At 44.4% G+C, this 21069-nt stretch overlaps 2 protein-coding genes across 3 annotated transcripts in view; one reads left to right on the forward strand and one right to left on the reverse strand.

Annotated features, from left to right (window-relative positions):
* The window catches only part of scaper (S-phase cyclin A-associated protein in the ER), a gene marked incomplete at its 5' end in the record, with an annotated part of 104681 nt that extends 89211 nt beyond the window's left edge, over positions 1–15470 (reverse strand). Inside the window, 4 exons of the mRNA XM_080841850.1 lie at positions 2692–2871; positions 4271–4347; positions 8697–8814; positions 15318–15470. Of these exons, the coding sequence (XP_080697976.1) occupies positions 2692–2871; positions 4271–4347; positions 8697–8814; positions 15318–15470 (528 nt within the window). The remainder of the gene's footprint in view (positions 1–2691; positions 2872–4270; positions 4348–8696; positions 8815–15317) is intronic.
* Positions 15471–15796: 326 nt separating this feature from the next.
* rcn2 (reticulocalbin 2) lies at positions 15797–18874 on the forward strand. 2 transcript variants are annotated; one of them, XM_080842547.1, is made up of 8 exons: positions 15797–15809; positions 16484–16652; positions 16749–16851; positions 17127–17323; positions 17407–17520; positions 17681–17774; positions 18399–18538; positions 18729–18874. In XM_080842547.1, the coding sequence occupies exons 2-8, from the start codon at positions 16509–16511 to the stop codon at positions 18870–18872; spliced, it is 936 nt and encodes a 311-aa protein (XP_080698673.1). In that variant the 5' UTR covers positions 15797–15809; positions 16484–16508; the 3' UTR covers positions 18873–18874. The 2 variants fall into 2 exon arrangements, with proteins under 2 accessions (XP_080698673.1, XP_080698674.1); XM_080842548.1 differs by having other exon boundaries at positions 15805–15809; positions 16476–16652.
* Positions 18875–21069: the final 2195 nt, after the last annotated feature.

Raw genomic sequence — 21069 nt, forward strand, 5'->3', positions numbered from 1 at the left:
GTGTGTGTCTGCGCGTGTGTGTCTGCGCGCGTGTGTGTGTGATAGGCTTAATTTACTCTGCTCCAGGGGATGGGCGTGCGCCAGCTCCCATCACTCAGCTGGCCCAGTGCATTCTGGGTGTCAGAACGACGTCAGACAGGGACCTGCACAACGGGGCCGTTACTGCTGGGGTCAGGAGACAAGACCAAGGACCTGAGCACTGGGGACTTTTCACTGGGTTAACAACAGGAGCCAAGGGACTCTCTCATAGCGATGGTACGGGTACATATACACTCACGTTCATACACACGCACACACACAGCTGAGATCTCCGCCTTTCTAACACAAACACACACACGTAACTCACTCCCTCATTCACACATACACACAGACATACACATATATATATACACGTCAGAGGTCTCTTTCTCTCTCCAACAAACACAACCATGGACACGCACACAGCAAGCCGGATGACTTTACATATCCCCTGCTGTCAGCGCGGCAACCGCAGATTCGCGGCACGCTCAGTGGCGCTCACCGCAGGCGCTGGGCACGGGGCAGGGGGCAGGGCCGCGCTCAGCACAACGGTGCTCTACACGCCGATCAATACGCCCCAGGCCAACGGCCCCATACACACAAACACATACACACACGCACAATGACAGCACAGACACAGTAGCCACACACCCATGAACAGTAGCGTTTCCCTCAGCCCGAATATACACCACACCACACAGACACACACACACACACACCACTGACAGACAGACAGGCAGCACAGCTTTTACGCCGGCTCACGCTGCCAGGGTAAACAGCGGCTCAGAGGGAGCTGAAGCCAAGCCAGAGGACCCTAACAGAGGAGATATGTGCCCTCAGGTAATGGGAGACCAGCAGAAGGCACAGTGGAAGGAGGTGAGGCTGGGTGAAAAAAAAAGTCTTCAGCAACATAAACACGGTGATAAATTGAAACCATGTACAGGGGACAGGGCCAGTGGACGGAGCGAAAGCTCAAAGGTTCGCCTGTGCGCTGAAGCTTTGCGCGCGGCTAGTCGTGGTACCCCCCTCCGCCTGATGCGCCTCTGCCCCGGCCAAACAAAAGAGCAGGCCCGCTATCCTACCCCAGACTTTCATCACAGCCACCCCCACCTCTCTCGCTCGCTCACCCGCTTTCCCTCACAACCAAACGCACATGCATACACACACACACACACACACACAGACAGACCCTCCTTCAGACACACACATACACACAGAGGAACACACACCCTTTTTTCTGATTCACACTCACACACTTCCACACACCTCCACTGTTTACATGTGGTCATCAATCTCCTCTCCCCTCAGGATGGCCCGAGAGGGCGTCTAGTGATAATTCTCTCACCAGCACACCTTCAAAGGCCTTTCTGACACAAACCAGAAAACAACAAGAATGTGAGGGAGAGACAGAGGGGGAGAGAGAGAGAGAGAGAGAGAGAGATGGAGGGAAGGCTGTGTTTCTGGGGTGTTTATCAACTGTTTAACTCCCTCTAGTGGTCATGATGATGCACGGATACTGTAGGAACGGGTTACAAAAGTTTGGTGGTGGAGCTTTTGTTCGGCTGCTGTAGACAAGAAAAGACTTCCGTGAAAAAGAACAATTCGACGATGATTAAAGAAGCAAACATGTCAAACAAACTGTCATATCCATGGCCTCAACAAGAGGTCAATAGAAAACCAGACAAAGAATCTTAATGTTTGTAAATGGAGAGAAAAAAAATCCGACAGCTACAAGTTCATGTTCCACTCCCTTGCCAGATTGGCTGAAGGCGTAGGCCGAGTGAATTTAGTGCTGGCGTTGTGACACAGATGCGAACGCACACACACACACACACACACACACACACACACACACACACACACACACACACACACACACACACACACACACACACACACACACACACACACACACACACACACGACATAGCAACGGACTTGAGCGATCAAGAGTGATTCAAGCAAGACATAAATCAGAGGTGTGCCAAACCATGTGCCAAAATATCTGTGCCAAAACATGACAAAATATGACACTATCAAAAACCCCAAATGACACAGCTTGCTGAGTGTCCGGCCAGAACCAGTGAACTGAGAAATCAGGTGCACAATAGTTACATGTCGCGCTAAATAACTAAATGACACCCAACTCTGAAGTCCCTCAGAAATCAGAAAAATGTAGAGCAAAATGGGGAAATCCATTCTTCTTCTTTTCTTTGTCTGTTTATAAAACTAAAAACTAGGGCCAGACTAATCATTGTTTTACACTTATACTTGCTCATATTGTTCCATGAGAATATATGTAGAGCAGACCATGTTGTCAAAATATATATTTTAAAAAATGTACATCACAAGAGTCATAAAATGTCTTCCCCTTTGGATGTATTGGCATCTTACTGGACACTGCTGTTTCTCTTCATAAAGGCTACAGCATGCCAAAACCCAAGCCCTTTACAAACGCTGTCATACCGCATGGCTTTCAGATAGGCAAAGATTAAGCCACAAACCTGTGTGGCCAACTCCATGAAAGGTCTCCAGCCCTAGAGAGCAATGCAAATGGCCTAAAGCTAGTTTACAGGCATAGTAGAAAAAAAGCCAAAAGTATGTGTGTGTGTGTGTGTGTGTAAGTGTGTGTAAGTGTGTGTAAGTGTGTGTAAGGAGGGGGATGCGCATCACCTTGCACTCTACTACACTCTGGTCGGACTCGCAGGTGACGTAGATCTCGTCCACGGCTCGGCGCAGGTTATCAAACAGGAAGGCCCAGTAGCGGGCGCGAAGATCCACCTTCCGTGGCTGCCGCGCCTTGGTGGGGCTCTTCTCAGAGCCCTTATCGGACAGCGGCCCACCCCCGCTACCCTACAGGGGGAGAGAGAGAGGAGGGCCGACAGCGGGAGGGGAGAGAAAGAGACTGTAAGTTTGCTTTGGGCTGGCAGGATTTACCCATCCATCCCAAGTTTATACAACAGTGAGGTTGAGTGAGTGTGACTGGGGGGTGTAAGTGAGTGAGTGGAGGATTTTTTTTTTTTGGCACAATCCATCTGGTCTTGACACACATATTAGCCCCTAACAATGTTAGGCTTCAGACCATCACACGAAACCACAGCAACCACTTGACATACTGGGGAAATTGGACCAAGTTTTAAAAATAAAATAAAAAATGAAATCAACACAAGTACATCTGGATGACAAAAGAAAAGGGTTTATGCACAGTTGCATGCTCTGTTGGTCACCCAGACATACACGGAGCAAAGCCCTCACGGGTTCACACTGTGTGGGTTACATGCTGTTGTCTTGCGTGTAGAAAAAGATCCAGAGAGGATGGTCATAATGGAGGATTGCTCTTTGACAGGGTTCTGGGGTAATGAGGCAAGGCGGCACTACCCCGTGTTTACCATGACCAACACTATATTGAGAAAAAAGGGAGACAAGGGGAGAGGTAGAGACAAGAGAGAGAGAGAGAGAGAGAGAGAAAAAAAAGAGAAAAAGAAAGAGAGAAAGAGAGAGAGAGAGAGAGGGGGGGGGGGGGCATGGCTGGCAGGCAGGCCCACTGAGGGCTCATTTGTCAGCAGTCAATAACATGAATCGATGTCCATTTGGTGCGTCGAGCTGCAGCTAAAGAGTGTTTCAGCACATGAATACAGCACATGAGCTATGGCTGGGGGAAATGTCCACACACATACTGGGCTTATTCAAGATCAGTACACACAAATCAAACAACAGTCTCAGCTGGACACCGCTGCAACACAACTGTGGCTGAAAACAATCAAAACAACAGGGGGTACCTTTACCATTTTACTATTATTTTGAAGAAACACTCCTTCCATGCTACTTTGAGTATTGCTGATTATTTTGCAAAATGTTTTTATGTTTTTAAAACCATCTGAATCTGGCATTACATAGGTCTCTGGCTCCCTCTAGTGGTACAAAATATGCACCAACACCCCCATTAGCCTTCCTGATCTGTTCATTTCTAGGTGACTGCAATTCAGTTTAATAGATATTCTGTTTAAAAGGTAATGCTTCCTAATATTCCTGCACATTTGAGGATTTTTTTTTTTTTTTTTTTACATGGCCAACATGTAATACAAATGACAAACAGAAATACCTGCTGTACGAGAAAAGTAAAAAATAAATTAAAAAAACACATCTTGATGATAGTCTGTTGTAAACCCAGATGTACCTTTATTTGACAACAAAATCTCCATACAGCACATACAAGTGGCTGACTAAATATAAAGCAGACACAAACACATACCTGCTTTTTGTTCCTATGCTGACCAGTGTTGATCCTCTGTGTCCTTGCATGGCTGTTGGTCTGAGTTTTTGATTTTCCTGTTGAACAGAATACAAAGAGTGAGTGAGCGAGAGAGAGAGAGAGAGAGAGAGAGAGAGAGAGAGACACACACAGAGAGACAGAGAGAGAGAGACAGAGAGAGGAGGAGAGTGAAATAAATATTAAATTTTAATGGCATACAAAACATCACAGACATAAAAGCTTGGTGCCAGGAGATCGAAGCTTCAACGGGGAGAGAGAGTGGGAGAGGGGCTGAGAGTGAGACATGTGTCAGAGCCCTGAGGCAGCAGTCCTACCAAGAACAACAAACTGCACAGCAGGAACAGTTTATGGCGTAGGCAGCACACAGCGGGCCTAGTCTCTGCCACCTTAAGCGCCGTTCCTAGTCCGACCCTCCAGAAACAGGGGCATGTTTCAGCTCTGCCCCGCCCTCTGAGAGGAGATTAACTGGGCACTGGCCCAAACACAATCGCTTTTTTGTTGTTTTTCTCCAAGAGAGGGAACATAATGTGGACACGGCCATCTAAAAATACCCATCTAATACAGGCAACGTGGGACTGCATCCGCCAAGAAAATTACTTGTGTCCAAATCTGGGGCAAGAACCTCGATGCCGCAATAGGACAAAGCTGCTCAGACACGGCTCTTGTTTTGATCTTAAGTATCGGCAATTGACTTGACCACGAGCAGAATAATGACTGCTAATCCTCGTTTCTGGAATATTAGCTGGGGTTTTCTTAGAAAACCCAGTAGAGGTTAAAACAAGTGAGAGAGACAGGAGCCAACTGATTTTCTGAACTATGCTGAATTATTTCTCAGTCCCCCCACCCCAACTGTGTGGACGGTCCAGAGTCAGACTCCAGAGTCTATACCAGTATTCCACTTGGCCTTAGTGCACTGCCTCCTTTTTGTTATATTTTCACATTCAGCACAGCCACAGATGAGATCAAAGTGTCTCAGGAGAAAGGTAGTCCTTTGTGTACAATAAAAATATCAACAGACTTGGGTTTCAGAGCGAATCCAGCCAGGTATAATTGGGTAGGGAAGTAAGTGACATCAAACTTGTACAGTCTCTCTACACTGAGTTCAGTTTGTGTTCCATGCAGTCAGACCCTGTAGGCTTTGTTGATGGTGCAACGCACCTTCCAATCCAACCCCCACCCCCCTCCTGAAATCGGCTTTCCTCTGAGGCCCCTCGTGTCAACTCTGCCCTGCGGCGCGCGTCAAACAGTAGCAGCGTGGTTTGGTGTTAAATTCATGCCGACAGGGGAGCTCATCGATCCCCCCCCCTCCATCTGATCCGCGGCACAGAAGGAGCGGCTGGTCCATTAGCTGCCACTTTGAGCCCCCGCATCCTGTTATACCCCCAGCTGAGTTCTGGAGGGGAGAGCCCTGGACTGGGCAGACAACCAGCCAGCCCACATTTGCTCCAAGGACATAGGGCAGTGGGGCTTAAATATGACCCTGACAGAGTTTCTGAGTGGGTTAGACGCAAAAGAGCTAAATTCTAATTGAATACTTATTGTTTTTTTAGAAGTCATCATGTCATTTGTCATGTATTTCACAATGTCCCATCTGGTGCAGCTCTGTATTGTGTATCTTATTTAGCAACTTGAATGCTTGAATGGTGCTGTAGAAATATGAAGATATTCAGCATCTGTAGTCTTCTCCATTCTCTGCTTGCAGAGTTATAGTCCTTTTGAAACACAAACGATTCAGCACACCAGGCCCCCCAAGGGTATGTGAAGTGGCCAAAGGTGCCACAATAGTATGTGGGAACTAAAGACTACATCCCTGATCACAGGATTCAAGTAGATGGGAAAGGAAACATGTGACATTCGCCTAAAGGTGGTAGCAGTTTATGTTCACTTCTGATTTATAGCAAGACTAACAGATTAACACAAAACAGAAGCTGATGACCACAGTGGGCAAAAGAAAGATTAACATTGCAATTAGGTTAGATGGAGCAGAAGAGATGAACAACTGCTAATGATCTGTCTGTCTCTCTCTGAAGAGAGCTGTTGGTGCTTGTTATGGAGAAAATTCTGTGGGGTTTTATTTTAATTTTGTTCTGAGAGTCTGTGGGCAGAGAGGGCTGTTCTGCTTCTGACAGGCGCCCACTGAAGTGCCCGACGCTGCCAGCTGCAGCCCACTTGAAACCACTCATCTGAGCTCACCACAGTCAAACACACACACACACACACACACACACACACACTCACACGCTTACACACACACCACAGAACTTTGAGGTAACAGGTCTCTGTGTGTGTGTAACGCCACTATCACTGCAGACAGCAACCTCTATGGTTTCCACTCGTGTGTCATGGCAGTCATGGTAGGGTGAGGTAAAAATAAGTCATGTCATATTGATTAGCTGATGACTCAACAAACATTCAAAAGAAACACATTTAAAAAAAGGCCAAGTACCCAACTGTCTTGCTGTCCGAATGTCACCATGGGAGCAAAAGAGAGAACGACAGAAGAGGGCTCTTTCTGCTGACATCACTTCAACAGGAATCAAATAAACACACGCTCCTTCAACCTCTGCTCAAACAGGAGACAGAGACCAATGGGCGCCCTTTCAGCTGACGCACCGAGGTGTGCAGCTCTGTTAGCAGAGGACTGGCAAGGTGAGGGACATTTGTATAAACCCGGCGCTGAAAAGCACAGTCAGGGTGTCACTTTGTTCAAGGTGGGGGGGGGCTTGTTTTATGGTTCACTGCTCCCCAATGCCCTGTGGACTCCTGCAGCCTTTCCTCTATGCAGGAAAACAGTGTTCCTGTGGCGACTTCCCAAACAAACAAGAGGCGCCAACTCTTACATTGCAGTGTGGGGGAGGTCAGGTTGACTGGCGGATTTGAGGCAGTCATGAGTGATGATGCACACAGAGCTCTTCACACAAATTCAACACCGCTCTGTAAATATGCGCTGCCATTCTAAGTGTTCTAATTCCGTGATTCCATGGCGGAAGCATCTGCCTTTGCAAACTGACAAACAATGATTGACGGAACATGTTTTCACTTTTCACGGTGTGTGCAAAGTTTCTGTGTTTCCCCTCTCTAGTTCTTCTTAAAGTCATGCACTAATCTACTTCACCTTTTCGCACCCACACACAGGTGACTAATCCTGTGGTGGTGCGTGGTTGTGCGTGTGCGTTCGTGCGTATGTGTGGGTGAGTGTCTCTGCAGCTTGGGGGAAGTGGATTGAGTGGCCCCCATTATGAGCTTTCCACAGCCCTGGGTAAACTGTGCTGCGCGCTCTCCAGGCGTCAGCTGATCTGCTAATGAGCTTTGTGTTTCTGTGTGTGTGTAAGGACTTGGGGGTATATTGAAAATATTGACATATTCAATGTTATTTTAAACAAGAGATGACCATGTTTGGATGGAGTATGCACCCTATAGGCTACGCAGGTTACCATGCGTGTGCGTTTAAAACGGGCAAGGGCGGTGCAACGCTCTGCACACACACACACACACACACACACACACACACACACTTCTTTAACTTCCTTTCATTTTTTCCACCTACAGCTTTACCATGTATGCTGTGTGTAGGCCTATACTGATCTTATGTTTATTCCTGATTTAAAATCCAGACTTGTGTTCCGTGATGGACTTAAGATATGCCGAATGTACAATTATTTTTTTTATTTCAATTGAATTGAACTATTTAGATATAAGACAACATACTGTGTTAACCTTTTTATATTACAAATAAACACTACTATACAAAATTATATTTTTGATTGCAATGCATCATTTCCCGCCATAACTCCTCAGCATTTAAAAATATGAGGGTTTTTTTGCCATATTATCCCACCCTAGTGTGTGTTTGTAAGAGTTTGCGGATGCTCCTCTATCATGAGGCAGCGTGGGGACAATCCTAGCTCAGGGGACAAACAATCTCAGTATGGGGTGGTGTGTTTGTGTATGTGTGCATGCCTGCGTGTGAATGCAATGGATTGTGCATTTGGCTGAGTGCATGTGTATAGTATGTTTGCAGATGAATGAGTACTTGTGTTCATAGAGTGTGAATACATATATCTAGCCTAAAGGATGGCCAAAATCAGGCATTAATCTGCTGTGCTGAAAAGGATGCAGAGAATGAAGTCACAACCAACAACCCATGCCTCCCTCAACCCCAAGTTGTGGACAGGCCTCTCAGGAACTGGCATGTTCAGCCATCAAAATATCTGCTACAGCTCATCACAATAATATATTTCTTCAGTGTGATCTTCACACACGAAGAAACCAGTGTGTTTGTGTGTATGTTACTTTGCTAACATACGTGTTTGTGTGTGTGTGTATGTTACTTTGTATGCATACGTGTGTGTGTTTGTGTGTGTGTGTGTGTCTGTGTTTGTGTGTGTTCATCAAGTTACCACACCTTCCTCCTCCTTGTTCTCGAGAGGCACACTCCAGGCGATGAGGTTGCGGGCTGCACGGCCTTCCTCCGCCACAATCTTCCTCACCTTGTCATGGCTGTTGGAACGCTGGAATGAGGCCTGAGAAAAAGCAATAAAGAAGACGGAGAGAGAGAGAGAGAGAGAGAGAGAGAGAGAGAGAGAGAGAGAGAGAGAGAGAGAGAGATGAAACACGCTGCTGTACAGAACACGCAGTCTCAAAAGAAACTTCTGCCTCAAGCATTTACCACATTCAAAAAAAAAACAGCGTCAGCTCAAGGCACGGGTAGAGGAGAGTTCAGAAGACCACGCTAAATTCTGGGAGAGCAACTTCCGCTTATGGAGGACGCGGAGTCACTGAAACAGGAGTGCAATAAAACTGAACGCTGCCTCACCCTTAATTGTACCATCTCTAGGACACATAAATCATCTGTGCTCTGTCTTAGGGCATTTTAGTGCTTTGACAGGCAAAACGCGCATCACCGTAGCCATAAGAGTTGCACTGTAGGGCTTTGTGATATAACAGAAAGGCAATCTGGATTACGCTTCTTTTTCTGCCTGGCACTGAATGTCACAATGAAGAGGTCATGTGAGTTGATTGGATGCCAAATCTTTTGCTGGCTGTTATGGTTTTATTGCTCTCTCGATTGCTTTTTGTTCTCCGATGCCAGTTCTCCATCACCCCTCTCTTTCCCTCTTTCCCCCCCTCTGTTTCTCTTCCTCTCACCCTCTCTTTCCCTTTCTCTTAATGTCATCACGCAGCATGATTCAGGAATCCAGTCATGAATGCAAAGAGCCGTTCCCCCCTTCACACAGAGCCACTCTGAGAGGCCAATTAAAGAATAGCCTCTGTCTCCTCGCTCTCAAAAAAGCCCTTTGTGGAGTCTCTTTGAGTACGCGGCTAACGTTACACGCTGGCAGGGTAGGGATCACACAACCCAGCCATGGCACAGAGAGGCTCTGCCGCCCATTCCTTGCATTGTGAAAAAAAAATAATGTTTTTAAATATTTAAAAGATGCAGTCTCTGATTATTTTTCATTAAAGCTTTTCGTTGAACTCCTCTAGTTGTCCGTACAGTGTTCAGGCATAGTCCTGGCACTGTAAATGGGAAACAGAGTGGGTCGGACCGAGCCAATCAACAAGTGGCGCTCGCGCTCCGCCGTTGCTTTAGGTGCATGGAGGGGAGGGATGTATTTGATTGGCTGTAGAGCTCAAATATCAACAACCTTCCACCAGCACTGAGGACTGTACCTTTAACAAACATCAACTGTAACACAAATCTGTTTTAATGAAGATGCCAGCTGGGGTCAGAGAAGGAGTGAGTCATCGGTGGCGATTCATCTCCAAAACACAGCATGAGGATCACGCGGCCCTCAGGTCCTGCTCTAGCGTGACTGCCACAGTGCCAGAGAGGATGACAGCAAACCTCAAAGTAGCACACAACTTCCACCTCCCTCAGTCATAGTAATAAAACACCCACAAACACTCATCAAAGAGTGGCTGCAGCAGAGCTGAAGAGAAAGCCGAGCTCTGTTACAAACAACATTACAATATGACTCTTAACCTTACACAGACGCACACACAAACACCATGGCATTATGTAAATGATGGCTTGAGTGCAGAAGCATTTTGGCTGGAGTGTGTTCCATCTCAAATGAGCAGTCTGTGCGTTGCATGCTCCCAGCAGAGAATACTGCACAGGGCTCATTAAGCTTCACACATGCATAAGCAGAGCACGGTCCTGGCCATCCACCATTTTATGTCCCAAGGCCAGATACACACCACTGACCTACTTTCTCCCAAGCAAGACAAGCATCTTTCGATAAGACACTCTCACCCTCTCTCTCTCTCTCTCTCCTTTACTGAGTGGCAGACAAGATTGGCGACTATAGGCTTTAGGACCCTTTAAACGAGCGAACAGACAACGAGAGCTGAGGAGATTAGCTCCACTTCAGGAGCTCTTTTAAACAAGGCAGAAGGGAGCCACCATTGCTTGCCAATGGCCCTCTCTGACAGTAAATATTTACAGCCCCATCTCTCCTGTACTTTGGCAAGCATCAGATGCCAGATGACTCTCCCTAAAAGAGAGAGAGAGAGAGAGAGAGAGAGAGAGAGAGAGAGAGAGAGAGAGAGAGACTGCTGTAGAGGAGAAGTTGAACTGACACAGGATTACAGGAGAGAGGGAAAGGGGGAGAGCGAGCAAAGAAAGAAAGCAAGCAAGTAAGCACCCTGCCGTTGTCATCCACTTAAGCAGCCAAACGCTCCTGCCACCTGGCTACCATGGCCAGAGGTCAGGTCGCTCCGGAAGCTCCTCAGTGGGATTTAGACCTTTGCATAAAAAAAAATAGAAAACAGAAACGACAGTGGCTTAAAACAATGACACAAATCAAACAGTTCTCCAACTGCAGACGGTCTTCCTTCAGCTAGGGGCCCATTGCCTGGGTCAGCCTCACTGCAAGCATCCCCTTTTTACAGACAGCTCAGTCAGGTCTAGAATTTCATGCTCACAAGGAGGACTGAGCAAAGATTTACACTGCAAAAACACAGAAAGAGAGGGGAGAAGAAGAGAGGGAGAGAGAGAGAACAGAGAGAGGGGGGGGGGGTAAGAGAAAGAGAGAGGCATGAAGATTAGAAGGTACGTACAGAGTAGAAGTAGAATCTGTAAGGTTCCTCGTCCTTATCCAGCCCTGACATACTTTTTTCATACTTCAGTCAACCTGTTCCCCCTGGCCAGCATTGCTGCTCCTGCTGGGCGACACCATCGTCTGACAGCAGCGGACGAATATAGCCCCCCTCCAACTGGGTAGTCGCCTCGTGTGGCTGCCTGCCTGCCTGCCTTGAGTGAGTGAGTGTGTGTGTGTGTGTGTGTGTGGTGACTCGTCCCAGCTGTGTCAACTCCTCTGCCAATCAGAGTGCAGGGAGGGGGAATGTGCCCGCCTGGCTAGCTGCTGAACTGCAGCGGAGGGAGCCCTTTCACCCTGCCTGCTCCCGCCTGTAATCACGACTCAGCTACGAACTGGGCGCCTGCAGACACCACTGCTGCAACTCTCCCTGTCTGCCTGCACGCGTTCCCCCACCAATTCATCTGTCTCTCCGATGAGCCGGTACCACACTCTATCTGCCTTCGTCTCGCTCTCCCTCACTCCTGACAGAGCGCTGCCTTCTGCTTTCCCCCTCTATCTCTCTCTCTCTCTCGCTCTCTCTCTCTCTCTCTTTCCCTCCCTCTCCCAGTGTAGTCATGTGCACTCGACAGGCCTGCCCCCTGAGCCTGCTGCTCCTCTCCTCTCCTCTCCTCTCCTCTCCTCTCCTCTCCTCTCTGCTACAGCCTGGGGGACTCTGGGAGGAAGCGTTCCGGTTTGCCGGCTCACGATTGCACAATCCGATTGGAGTTGGCAGTGCATGAGTCACAGAGGCTGGGGGATGAAAACAAACCCACGCGGAGCTCAGAGGAAGGGGGGGTGAAGGGACACGGGTGAGGAGACGAGGGGGAGGGGTATGTCTGCGCCCGAAATACTGTCTGCAGCTAATGCACCCCAATGCACCACAGCTCCTCCAGAGCACTGAGTGTGTCTGGCTAGTCAGCCCAACGGCAAATGACAATCAAGACAACGGCTTCATGAAGCTACGGCACAGGTCAAAGATAAAAGGTCAAAAATACAGAAATACAACGCTGATGATTTGCTTACAATTATTCAGCATCAGTTCACCTCGTAAGGTTTTTAAAGGGCAAGTTATTTACCGGTGAAACACATTCAACTAGAAGAGCACTCTGAGAGCGCAGCCCTAGCAACATTAACTAAAGGATAATATAATTTGGGATCCGCTTCCAAATTCAATGGGTTCTTCCTTGGCCCATGCTACACCCTCCACCAAGTTTAATGAAAATTGGGGCCATAGTTTTTGCATAATCCTGCTGACAAAAAGTGACAAACCCCACCAAAAACATAACCTCCTTGATGGAGGTGACTACTCTCAACAAGCCATTCATGCAACATTAAACTTTGACTTGTCAACACAGGTGGTGATGACAGTAAAACTGGGTTAAACATCAAACATTTCGCTGAAATAGCACAGCAAACAGAGAGACAACACAAAAAGCTACTTTATTGCAAATACAACCAATGAGCTCAGTAGCAAGACTCCTAGGTTCAATAACATCTTGATAATTCCTTTAATTATTCACATGACTGCTGACTAGAAGGCAAAAATAACTGTCACTATAGGTTATGGTATGGTATGCAGGTTTCACAAAATCAGGCCGAAACCTTGACTTCAAGTAAACCTTAAGTTGCTGGCTCGTTTGTCAGAAGAAATGTGGTGTATCTGTGTGTTATTGTAGAGATATCTCCTGTTTGCATGTAAGGGAGTTTTCCTTCATCGACCGTCGCCTCAGTGCTTTCTCTAGGGGGTTCAGGCTCTGGGCCATTGAGAAACATTCAATTGATATTGGTGCTTTATACATAAATGTAATATACACCAATGCTCAGGGCAAAAACAACCATTCTGAGGAGACTTTTGCACATCCTTAATACCCCAGCACCGTGTATATGACAAGTCCTTTAATGTCCAAAAACCAAATGAAAAAACGCATGATGCCCATGGATCACTTGTGATGGAACATCAAGGACATGCTGGATTACAACTCTTATTTTGTGTCAAAATGTGGGACAGTGTGAAGTAAATAGGGCTGATTTCAAAATATGGTTGTAGTTATTTTGTTAAATACAGAGAAAAGGTATGATCTGCTCACTGCTGTAATCTTCACAAGAATAATAGGCCTATATAATGCGTCAGCTTCTGTGCAGTGCTATTACATTCTTTACATTTACCTAACATTTACACTAAACTGACATTTTGGTAAACTGTAATAACCACCTCGTGTTTAAGATCATTTTTCCATCTAAAGGCTTTCATCACATCCTCAGACCAAATATTTGTCTCAATATTCTTTTTATGCTTGAACTAGTGGCCGATGTCGTTTTTGTTCAATCTATCTATAAATCAAGAAATCTCTGTGTGTCTGTCTGTCTGTGACAGGCGTATCTCCCTGACGGTAGTTACGTTAGTTATGAGATTTCGCATGTAGCTTACGCATGTCATGAACCTGTGCATCCTTGATTTTGAAGAATTCTGAATTCATAGTTCGCGAGATATTTTTATTTTACCGTTTGCCGTAGACACTACGGTTATCGTTTGCCGTATGCACTATGGGTAGTCAGTGAGGCACTATGGGTACTGTAGTAATTCAGAGAAAGAGGGGCGGACCCGCGTGACGTGAATGATGTCATAGTCATAGAACAGTCGTGTGGTAGCCTAGACCACTGACCATGCGTTCATGCATCTACTGACGCAATGAGAGAGGTTTTCCGATGTATTAGTGTCCGATGTATATGTTGTAATTCATGTGTACTTTGTTTTCTCATTATTGCAATATTATAAACCTCAGTCTGCACGCTTAGCCACATTGCAAAGGACAGTCAAACCTTTAGGTCTGAGGACTACAGCTGAGCCGAGGCAAAGCAAAAAGGTAAAACATGTAACAAATGAAGAAACTAGGGGCAATGCAAAATAATAATCCCATTCGTGGTATTCTCACACTTTACAAAACATTTCCAATAAAACAAAAAGTAATTCATGCCTAAGGAGACAACAGGCCAAGGAGACAAAGTGGCCCTGTTCTGACTATTGACATTCCCAGACGCCCACCCAGTAGTTGCAGAAATGACCAGTGACAGCTTTCAGACCGCCAGAGAGGGATTGCACATATGCACTGCTTTTAGATGTAAATTCCCATCAGGGGTTTGTTCATCATCAACAATTAGGCACCACAATGGATGCAACATGGAAACTACAGGAACAATTTAAATAGGCTCCATAAGGAATAGTTCAATTTCACTGAAGTTAAGCTAAGTAGGCTATATGGAGAACGTGGTAGGCTGAAACGCCAATATAGTTGAACAACTGAAATGAATTGTGACAATCCAGACAATGCTTCCTGATAACTAGTTAGGTTTAGGTATTCCAAGATATCTGCCTATAAATCAGAACCATTCAATTTCTTTTCTAATTACATTCTTCAGAACAACCATTCGACCTCAGAATAATATGTGGGATGACAGCTGTGCAGAGCACCATTACATACAACACCATAAATTCACAAATCTCTGAAGTGATTGTCATTAAAAGATTTTACGTTTTCAACCTTCTGCTTCTATTTGAGGTCTCATTTACCTCTGAAAGTGAGACAAAAATAAGCTATGTGGGATCTTTCTTTAACTTCAAAAGCACTGACGTGGTATTCATGTATTTGTATCCTGTATCAATTTAAATTATTATTTGGCTATTAAACCTATAAAGGCAAATACCATGCCAGTAAGACTAGGTTTCGAAAAAGTTAGAGCAATTGATATCTGTAACGGTTACCGTAAACGAACAGGGAGTTAGCTAACTACTGTTGGAATGGTAATGCAGCTAGGCCCGCCTACTAGCCAGTTTACCATCAACACACAGTAATATTTGCACGTTTGAAATGGCAATAGATTTATTAGACAGCGAGTGTGTCCAGTGTACAAACAATAATATTCACCTTGAGGGCAATGCTTACGTGGGTGTTCCTGCTTTTGCCTCCTCCATGTGAAGATCCTGAGCTGTTGCTCCCAGATCTTTCCCTCCCATCCCCACCTTGGCCCACTCTTGGTCCAAGTCGGTGCTGACCAGCACCTCGCCGCCGTCCATCGTGACGGCTATCCTTTGACATTGGCGTTCGGTTTCGTGGATTTTTAGGTTTGATTTGTTTCAGAACTATACAAACTCAGTCACTATTCAGAAGACAGAGAATAGCATACTAGCATTGACAGCTAAATCATCATAGCCGCGAACAGGAAGTATATGTAAATAGCAATTATAGACACTTGAGTTACCCAATCGCCTTTCACCAAAGCGGAAACAAAATGATGTACACCAATCATGTTCATCAAGACTGGGGTCAAGGGGTGTCCCTGCAACAAGCTCACGGTTTATCCCATGGCAACCAATTTAGTCAGGGTGGAAGGAGGGCGGGACAAAAACACTCTTCCCACACTGAAGTTGCAGGACGGTACGAACAGATATTTCTTCTGCTTATTTTCTCTGAGAGCAAGATATTATATTTTTCGTAACATTTTGTAGGTAGCTGTCTGCTGTAGAGGGGTAATATATGCGCACGACTGTTTGTCATGTTTAGTGTAGACTGGTGTTTCAGGTCTATGCATGAAGTTAGTTGTTGCATATGTGGGGAGTTGCTGGACGATGTAGCAATGCAATTAGAAGTGAACGACAATGATTTTGATGTCAAAGTTGGGCAAGGTTTGTGGTGGACTATGAATAAACAACGTTTGACAAAAGAAAACAACAAAACAGTTCGTTCCCGTCCGATAATTATGATGTTGACTACTAGACAATACCACTAGACGGCAGCATTGTGGGGAAAATGAGCAGAGATGGCCTGGGTATCATAACAGCAGAGGCTTGATTGAAATCTGTATAATAAAAATGTCAATGATAAGCTAAATCAAGCGTCGGCTAATCAAGGGTGTCGTTATGACCTCAGGCGCAGATCAGGATGAGATTAAAAAAAAAAAAAAAAAAACATGCAGAACACGTGGCTAGTGGCAGCAGCAGCAAGTTTGAGAATAAGTGCATTAAAGGATTAAGAACCACTGAAAATGATTGCATTGCATTATGCTTAGCATTGCTATGTCTTCTCACCTAACATACATTTAAGACCCACAGATTTTCAAGTGCCATTATAAGCAAGATGAAAACATTTGTATTCACACTTGCCTTGTGTGCATTACAATTTGTCTTTGGAGAAAATGCCCACAAAGTATTCCATGAAGATCACTATGTTGATGGGCACCATAATCCTGAGCATGATGTGAATGCTTTCCTGGGCACTGAGGTAATATCATCTGTTTTCAGACACTCAGGAACTCTGGTAATGCTGCTCAAGCGTATCTATGTGAGCTCATTAATATTTGCCCATTTCAATTTTCAGGACAAAGAAGAGATACAAAAGTTGAGTCCTTCGGAGCAAAAGAGAAGACTTGCGGAAATCATTAGGAAGATTGATACAGATTCAGACAAGTATTTAAGTGCTGGTAAATTCAGTAATTGGTGTGTTTGCAGTCGTTGATTAAATCTATGATCTGTTTTTAATTATTCCACTTTATTTCATTAATATGCAGCACAGTCACATTCCCCCTAAACAAGATATATCCCTGTGGAGTATGTCAGGAACAGAGAGTAATGACATGGGGAGTCTGTCAACGCCAGGCCAGACATTCCCTAGACCCCTGTGTACTGAAGCAGTAGCCTGTATTTTAGCTCTTCCCAAAGAGATTTAAAGGATGGATATCTTCTGTTCCTTTCACAGAGGAAATCACTGTGTGGATTCAGAAGGTGTACAGGAAATATGCACTGGATGATGCAAGAGAGCGCTTTCCAGAATTCGACACTGACCAAGATGGCATTGTTTCCTGGGATGAGTATAACATGGTTATGCATGACCGCATAGTTGAAGTGGATGAAAACATAGTTCTCGAAGACCCAGAGGAAGAATCCCTCAGATATGTATGTAATTTAGTCGTCGTCATGTTTTTGTTTCAGCTGTGATGAATAACCGATGGCTTTAACTGTATCCTTTTTTTCTTCAGTTACACTTAAAGGAAAAGAGGCGCTTTGACTTTGCTGATATGGATGGCAAGCCTGGCCTTAACTTGACTGAGTTTCTGGCCTTTACACACCCTTCAGAAGTGGACCACATGGCTGTAAGTCACAGATTTACTGTAAAAACTGTTGACACAATATTGCTGTGTCTTTTCTTTTATGGTGATGTCCATTTCATGATTTGCTTTAATGTATTTTATTCACTTTAATTAATGTTACATACAAGCCACTTATTTTTTTTCTGTGTGCTACACGCTGCAGGATTTTGCCATTGAGGATGTTCTGGTTGAATACGACACAGATAAGGATGGTTTCATCGACTTAAAAGAGTTCATTGGAGATCTTCGGCAAAATGGTAATGTTAGAGTACTGTAATTTAATATCCAAAACAGACACGTCATAGAGTCAGAAGTTTATTGAGCTCAGCTGTGTTTGCTTTATAAACAGTGTCACTGAAATTTGTCCTGATAGGCCTCAGTAGGCCTCCAATTCAGTCACATTAGAGTAATGTTTTTGATAATACTTTTGATGGATATGCTGTGCCAGGTGTACACTGTGATACAACTGAAAAACTGAGTAGTTGCTGCTTATGCTGCTTATCTTACCTGGGAAGTTGTAATGTAACCAAGCTCGTCATTTAGAGTTAGTGGTGGTCTGTAGGGACAGAACAGTGTTTCCTCCTCCTTAAATTAGTAGTTTCTCTGTGGTTTAACAACACATATTTGGTCAGAGCTACATAAAGTTGACATCCGTTGGCGAATACTATCTGTGATCTGAAATGAAAAGGAGTTTCATGAGGGTGTAATGGAACGTTTCCTAGGTATAAATAAATATGTATTTTGTACACACTAGAATTGGGCAAGTTGGGTATCAAGAAACTTAGCCGAGTAAACCTGTCCTCTTCTCTTTTGGGGTATTCTTGCCTTTCTTGTTTGCACTGTAAATGCTGCATTGAAAGTAACAATGCTATTTCCAACAGGAGATGATCCATCGCAGTGGGAGATTGAAGAGACTGTGCGTTTTAAGGACCTGTACGATCAGAACCGAGATGGCAAGCTGAACAGGGACGAGCAACTGCGCTGGGTGGCCCCCAACAGCTACGGCTCTGCCCGGGAAGAGGTGTGTAGGCATGAGTCGTCGTCTGCTTCTGTCAAAGAGAATTCACTTTACTATATAAAACTACTCCAGGTTTTTTGGAGTGTGTCCGGATCTTGTGGCATGTGAATAGGTATTTCTTATTTGATTTATGAATAAGTAAGGATCTTCTTCATTGTTGTTCACATCTGTTGCCTCTATGTTTTCCTCACAGGCCATTCATTTGATTAAGGAGATGGATGTGGATGGGGATAAAAGGCTGTCGGATTCAGAGATTTTGAAAGGCCAAGAAACTTTCATGAACAGTGAAGTGACTGATTATGGAAGACAGCTTCATGTGTCTCATGATGAATTGTAACATTTCGGGGTTTTGTTTTGCAAATACATTTCTTACTAAAACAATGGTGCAGTGAACGTGTTTTTTTCTCAGCTCATAGTACACCAAGTTCCACATCTTTAATGACAACCCATTGAAGATGACTTGTGTCACCAAATCACCAAGATTGTTTGTTACCGGTAGTTTCACAACTTTAAGTCACAAGGATGTGGTTTCCTAATATGGATGTATGAGCTGACCACGGCAAGTAATTCGTTTAAGCGTTTAATTCTTGTCCAGTGGTCCTATTGCTCAGCCTGATCTACCTTTGAGCATTTTCGCTTTCTCTGGCTAAGTTAATTTAGTCTCTTGAACACAATCCTGCAATAATAATGATAAACATAAAGAATCGACCTGAAGTCATTTCCCGAATCCACTCTCTCTTGACTGTCCTATCTTAATCCCCCAAAATAAAACAAAATATATACATATATATATAAAAAAACATAAACTGATTAATTCATTAAATTTGTTAAGTTAGGGAGTTACAGTGTGTCACTCAGGACGCCTGGCCTTTTTCAATGATGAGTTTGATCTATATTTAACCCCCGCATTTCAGTTCAATTATGCTGCAGCAATATGTCCAAAGATATTCAAATGTGACCTGCCTTGACAGAGCTGCAGCTATCACGTTTATCACATGTAATGAGCAAAAAGCTTTGCTAATGATTCTTTGAAAGCTCCAAACCAGCACCACACAAAACTATGAGTTTTACTAACTTGTATATCCACCATATTCGTTTAACACTGACAACTGGTAACCACTGTTTTTAAATCAATGCCATTTTCCCAGTCTCCACCAACCAATATTCAAATGACAACCAAAGGAGAGCACTGTTATCTATGAGACAGACTGTCTGTGGTTGGTGACATCATACGAAGGCTCTTCCTCATTTAAGCCAAACAGGCTCACTTAAGCAGAGCAGTTCCTGCGCGTACCGTACAACAGTGTCATTTTTTTTCCAACTGCTCTAATTTTTGTTGGTTTGAACTTGATCGTGTCACTGGCAAGGCTGTGGGATTTTTCCTGAAGCTTGTGTCAGCAAAGACAGTTTTCAAAAGGGGAAATACTTCTGAGGTTTTGGGTTAAGATGACACCATTACAATTCAAGGATGCGTTCTGGGTGAGTGGGTTGTTACAGCTTCTTTCATTGATCTTGCTCCGTTGTGCCCACAACAATACTTTCATATGGGCAGAAGCACAGTCTCTTGGTTTTCTTCTACATTTATCTATGACATGAAAGTATTCAGTGGAATCTTAAAACTGCTCCGTTATGTGCTTTATCACTGACATTTAGTTAAACTTGCATCAAGGCATTTACATACAGTTTTTACATATTTCGGTTCTTGTTTGATTGGATCATTAGTATGGCCATTGGCATTGGTTATTTCTGTTGGCTTTTGTGGACTTCCTGTGAGTGGTGGATCAGTCATGTCCTATTTTGTCTTTGATCTGTGAACTGGCAAGTGTTGTCAGAGCTTCGATCTACAAAGCAACAGAGAGTTACTGGGTTAATTTGCATCAATAGGTCCAGCGCCATAATCCCATTTCAACCTTTGCGTGTGAAAGTGAACCAGTAGGAACTTTTGTAGTCATCTTTTTATTTAGTGGTTAACTTGTGCAGCAAATTCTCTAATGGCAAGGTAACCACCATGTGAGAAAATGACTGCAAACATTCTTGGCATTGGTCTTTTGATGTGTGAATCATGACACATGTCATTTTATTATAGGTGTTCCCTCACTGCATCGTTACTGTAGTTTATATCATTTACCATTTTGATGGAGGAAAAGTACAGTAGACGAACTACCACTAGAACTAAAATAGATGTCAGATTTAGTGTCAGCTAGTTACCTCAAAAGCTGTTCTTCTTACCTGCAACATATGCATTGCCATAATGATCTGTGACCTTTGGTATTCAGTGATCTGGGAAACTCTTCAAAGAGAGTATAGAGAAGCCATTCACTAAACTGTAGTAGTGTTTTTGAGGATACAGAACGCTTATGAAAATGTGCGCTTTGCATTTTATTTGCTGGTGAGCCGTAAATAACAACACATGTCTTTTGCTTAATTTGTCATGGGCAAGTCCCTCTCTAAAGTTTATGATTAGCATCGGTGATGACGATGTCAGATCCTGTGTTTAAAAAAAAAACACAGCATGAACACAGCAGTGTGCATCT

The sequence above is a fragment of the Sprattus sprattus genome, assembly GCF_963457725.1.
Source record: "Sprattus sprattus genome assembly, chromosome: 7".
Taxonomy (NCBI): Eukaryota; Metazoa; Chordata; class Actinopteri; order Clupeiformes; family Clupeidae; genus Sprattus; species Sprattus sprattus.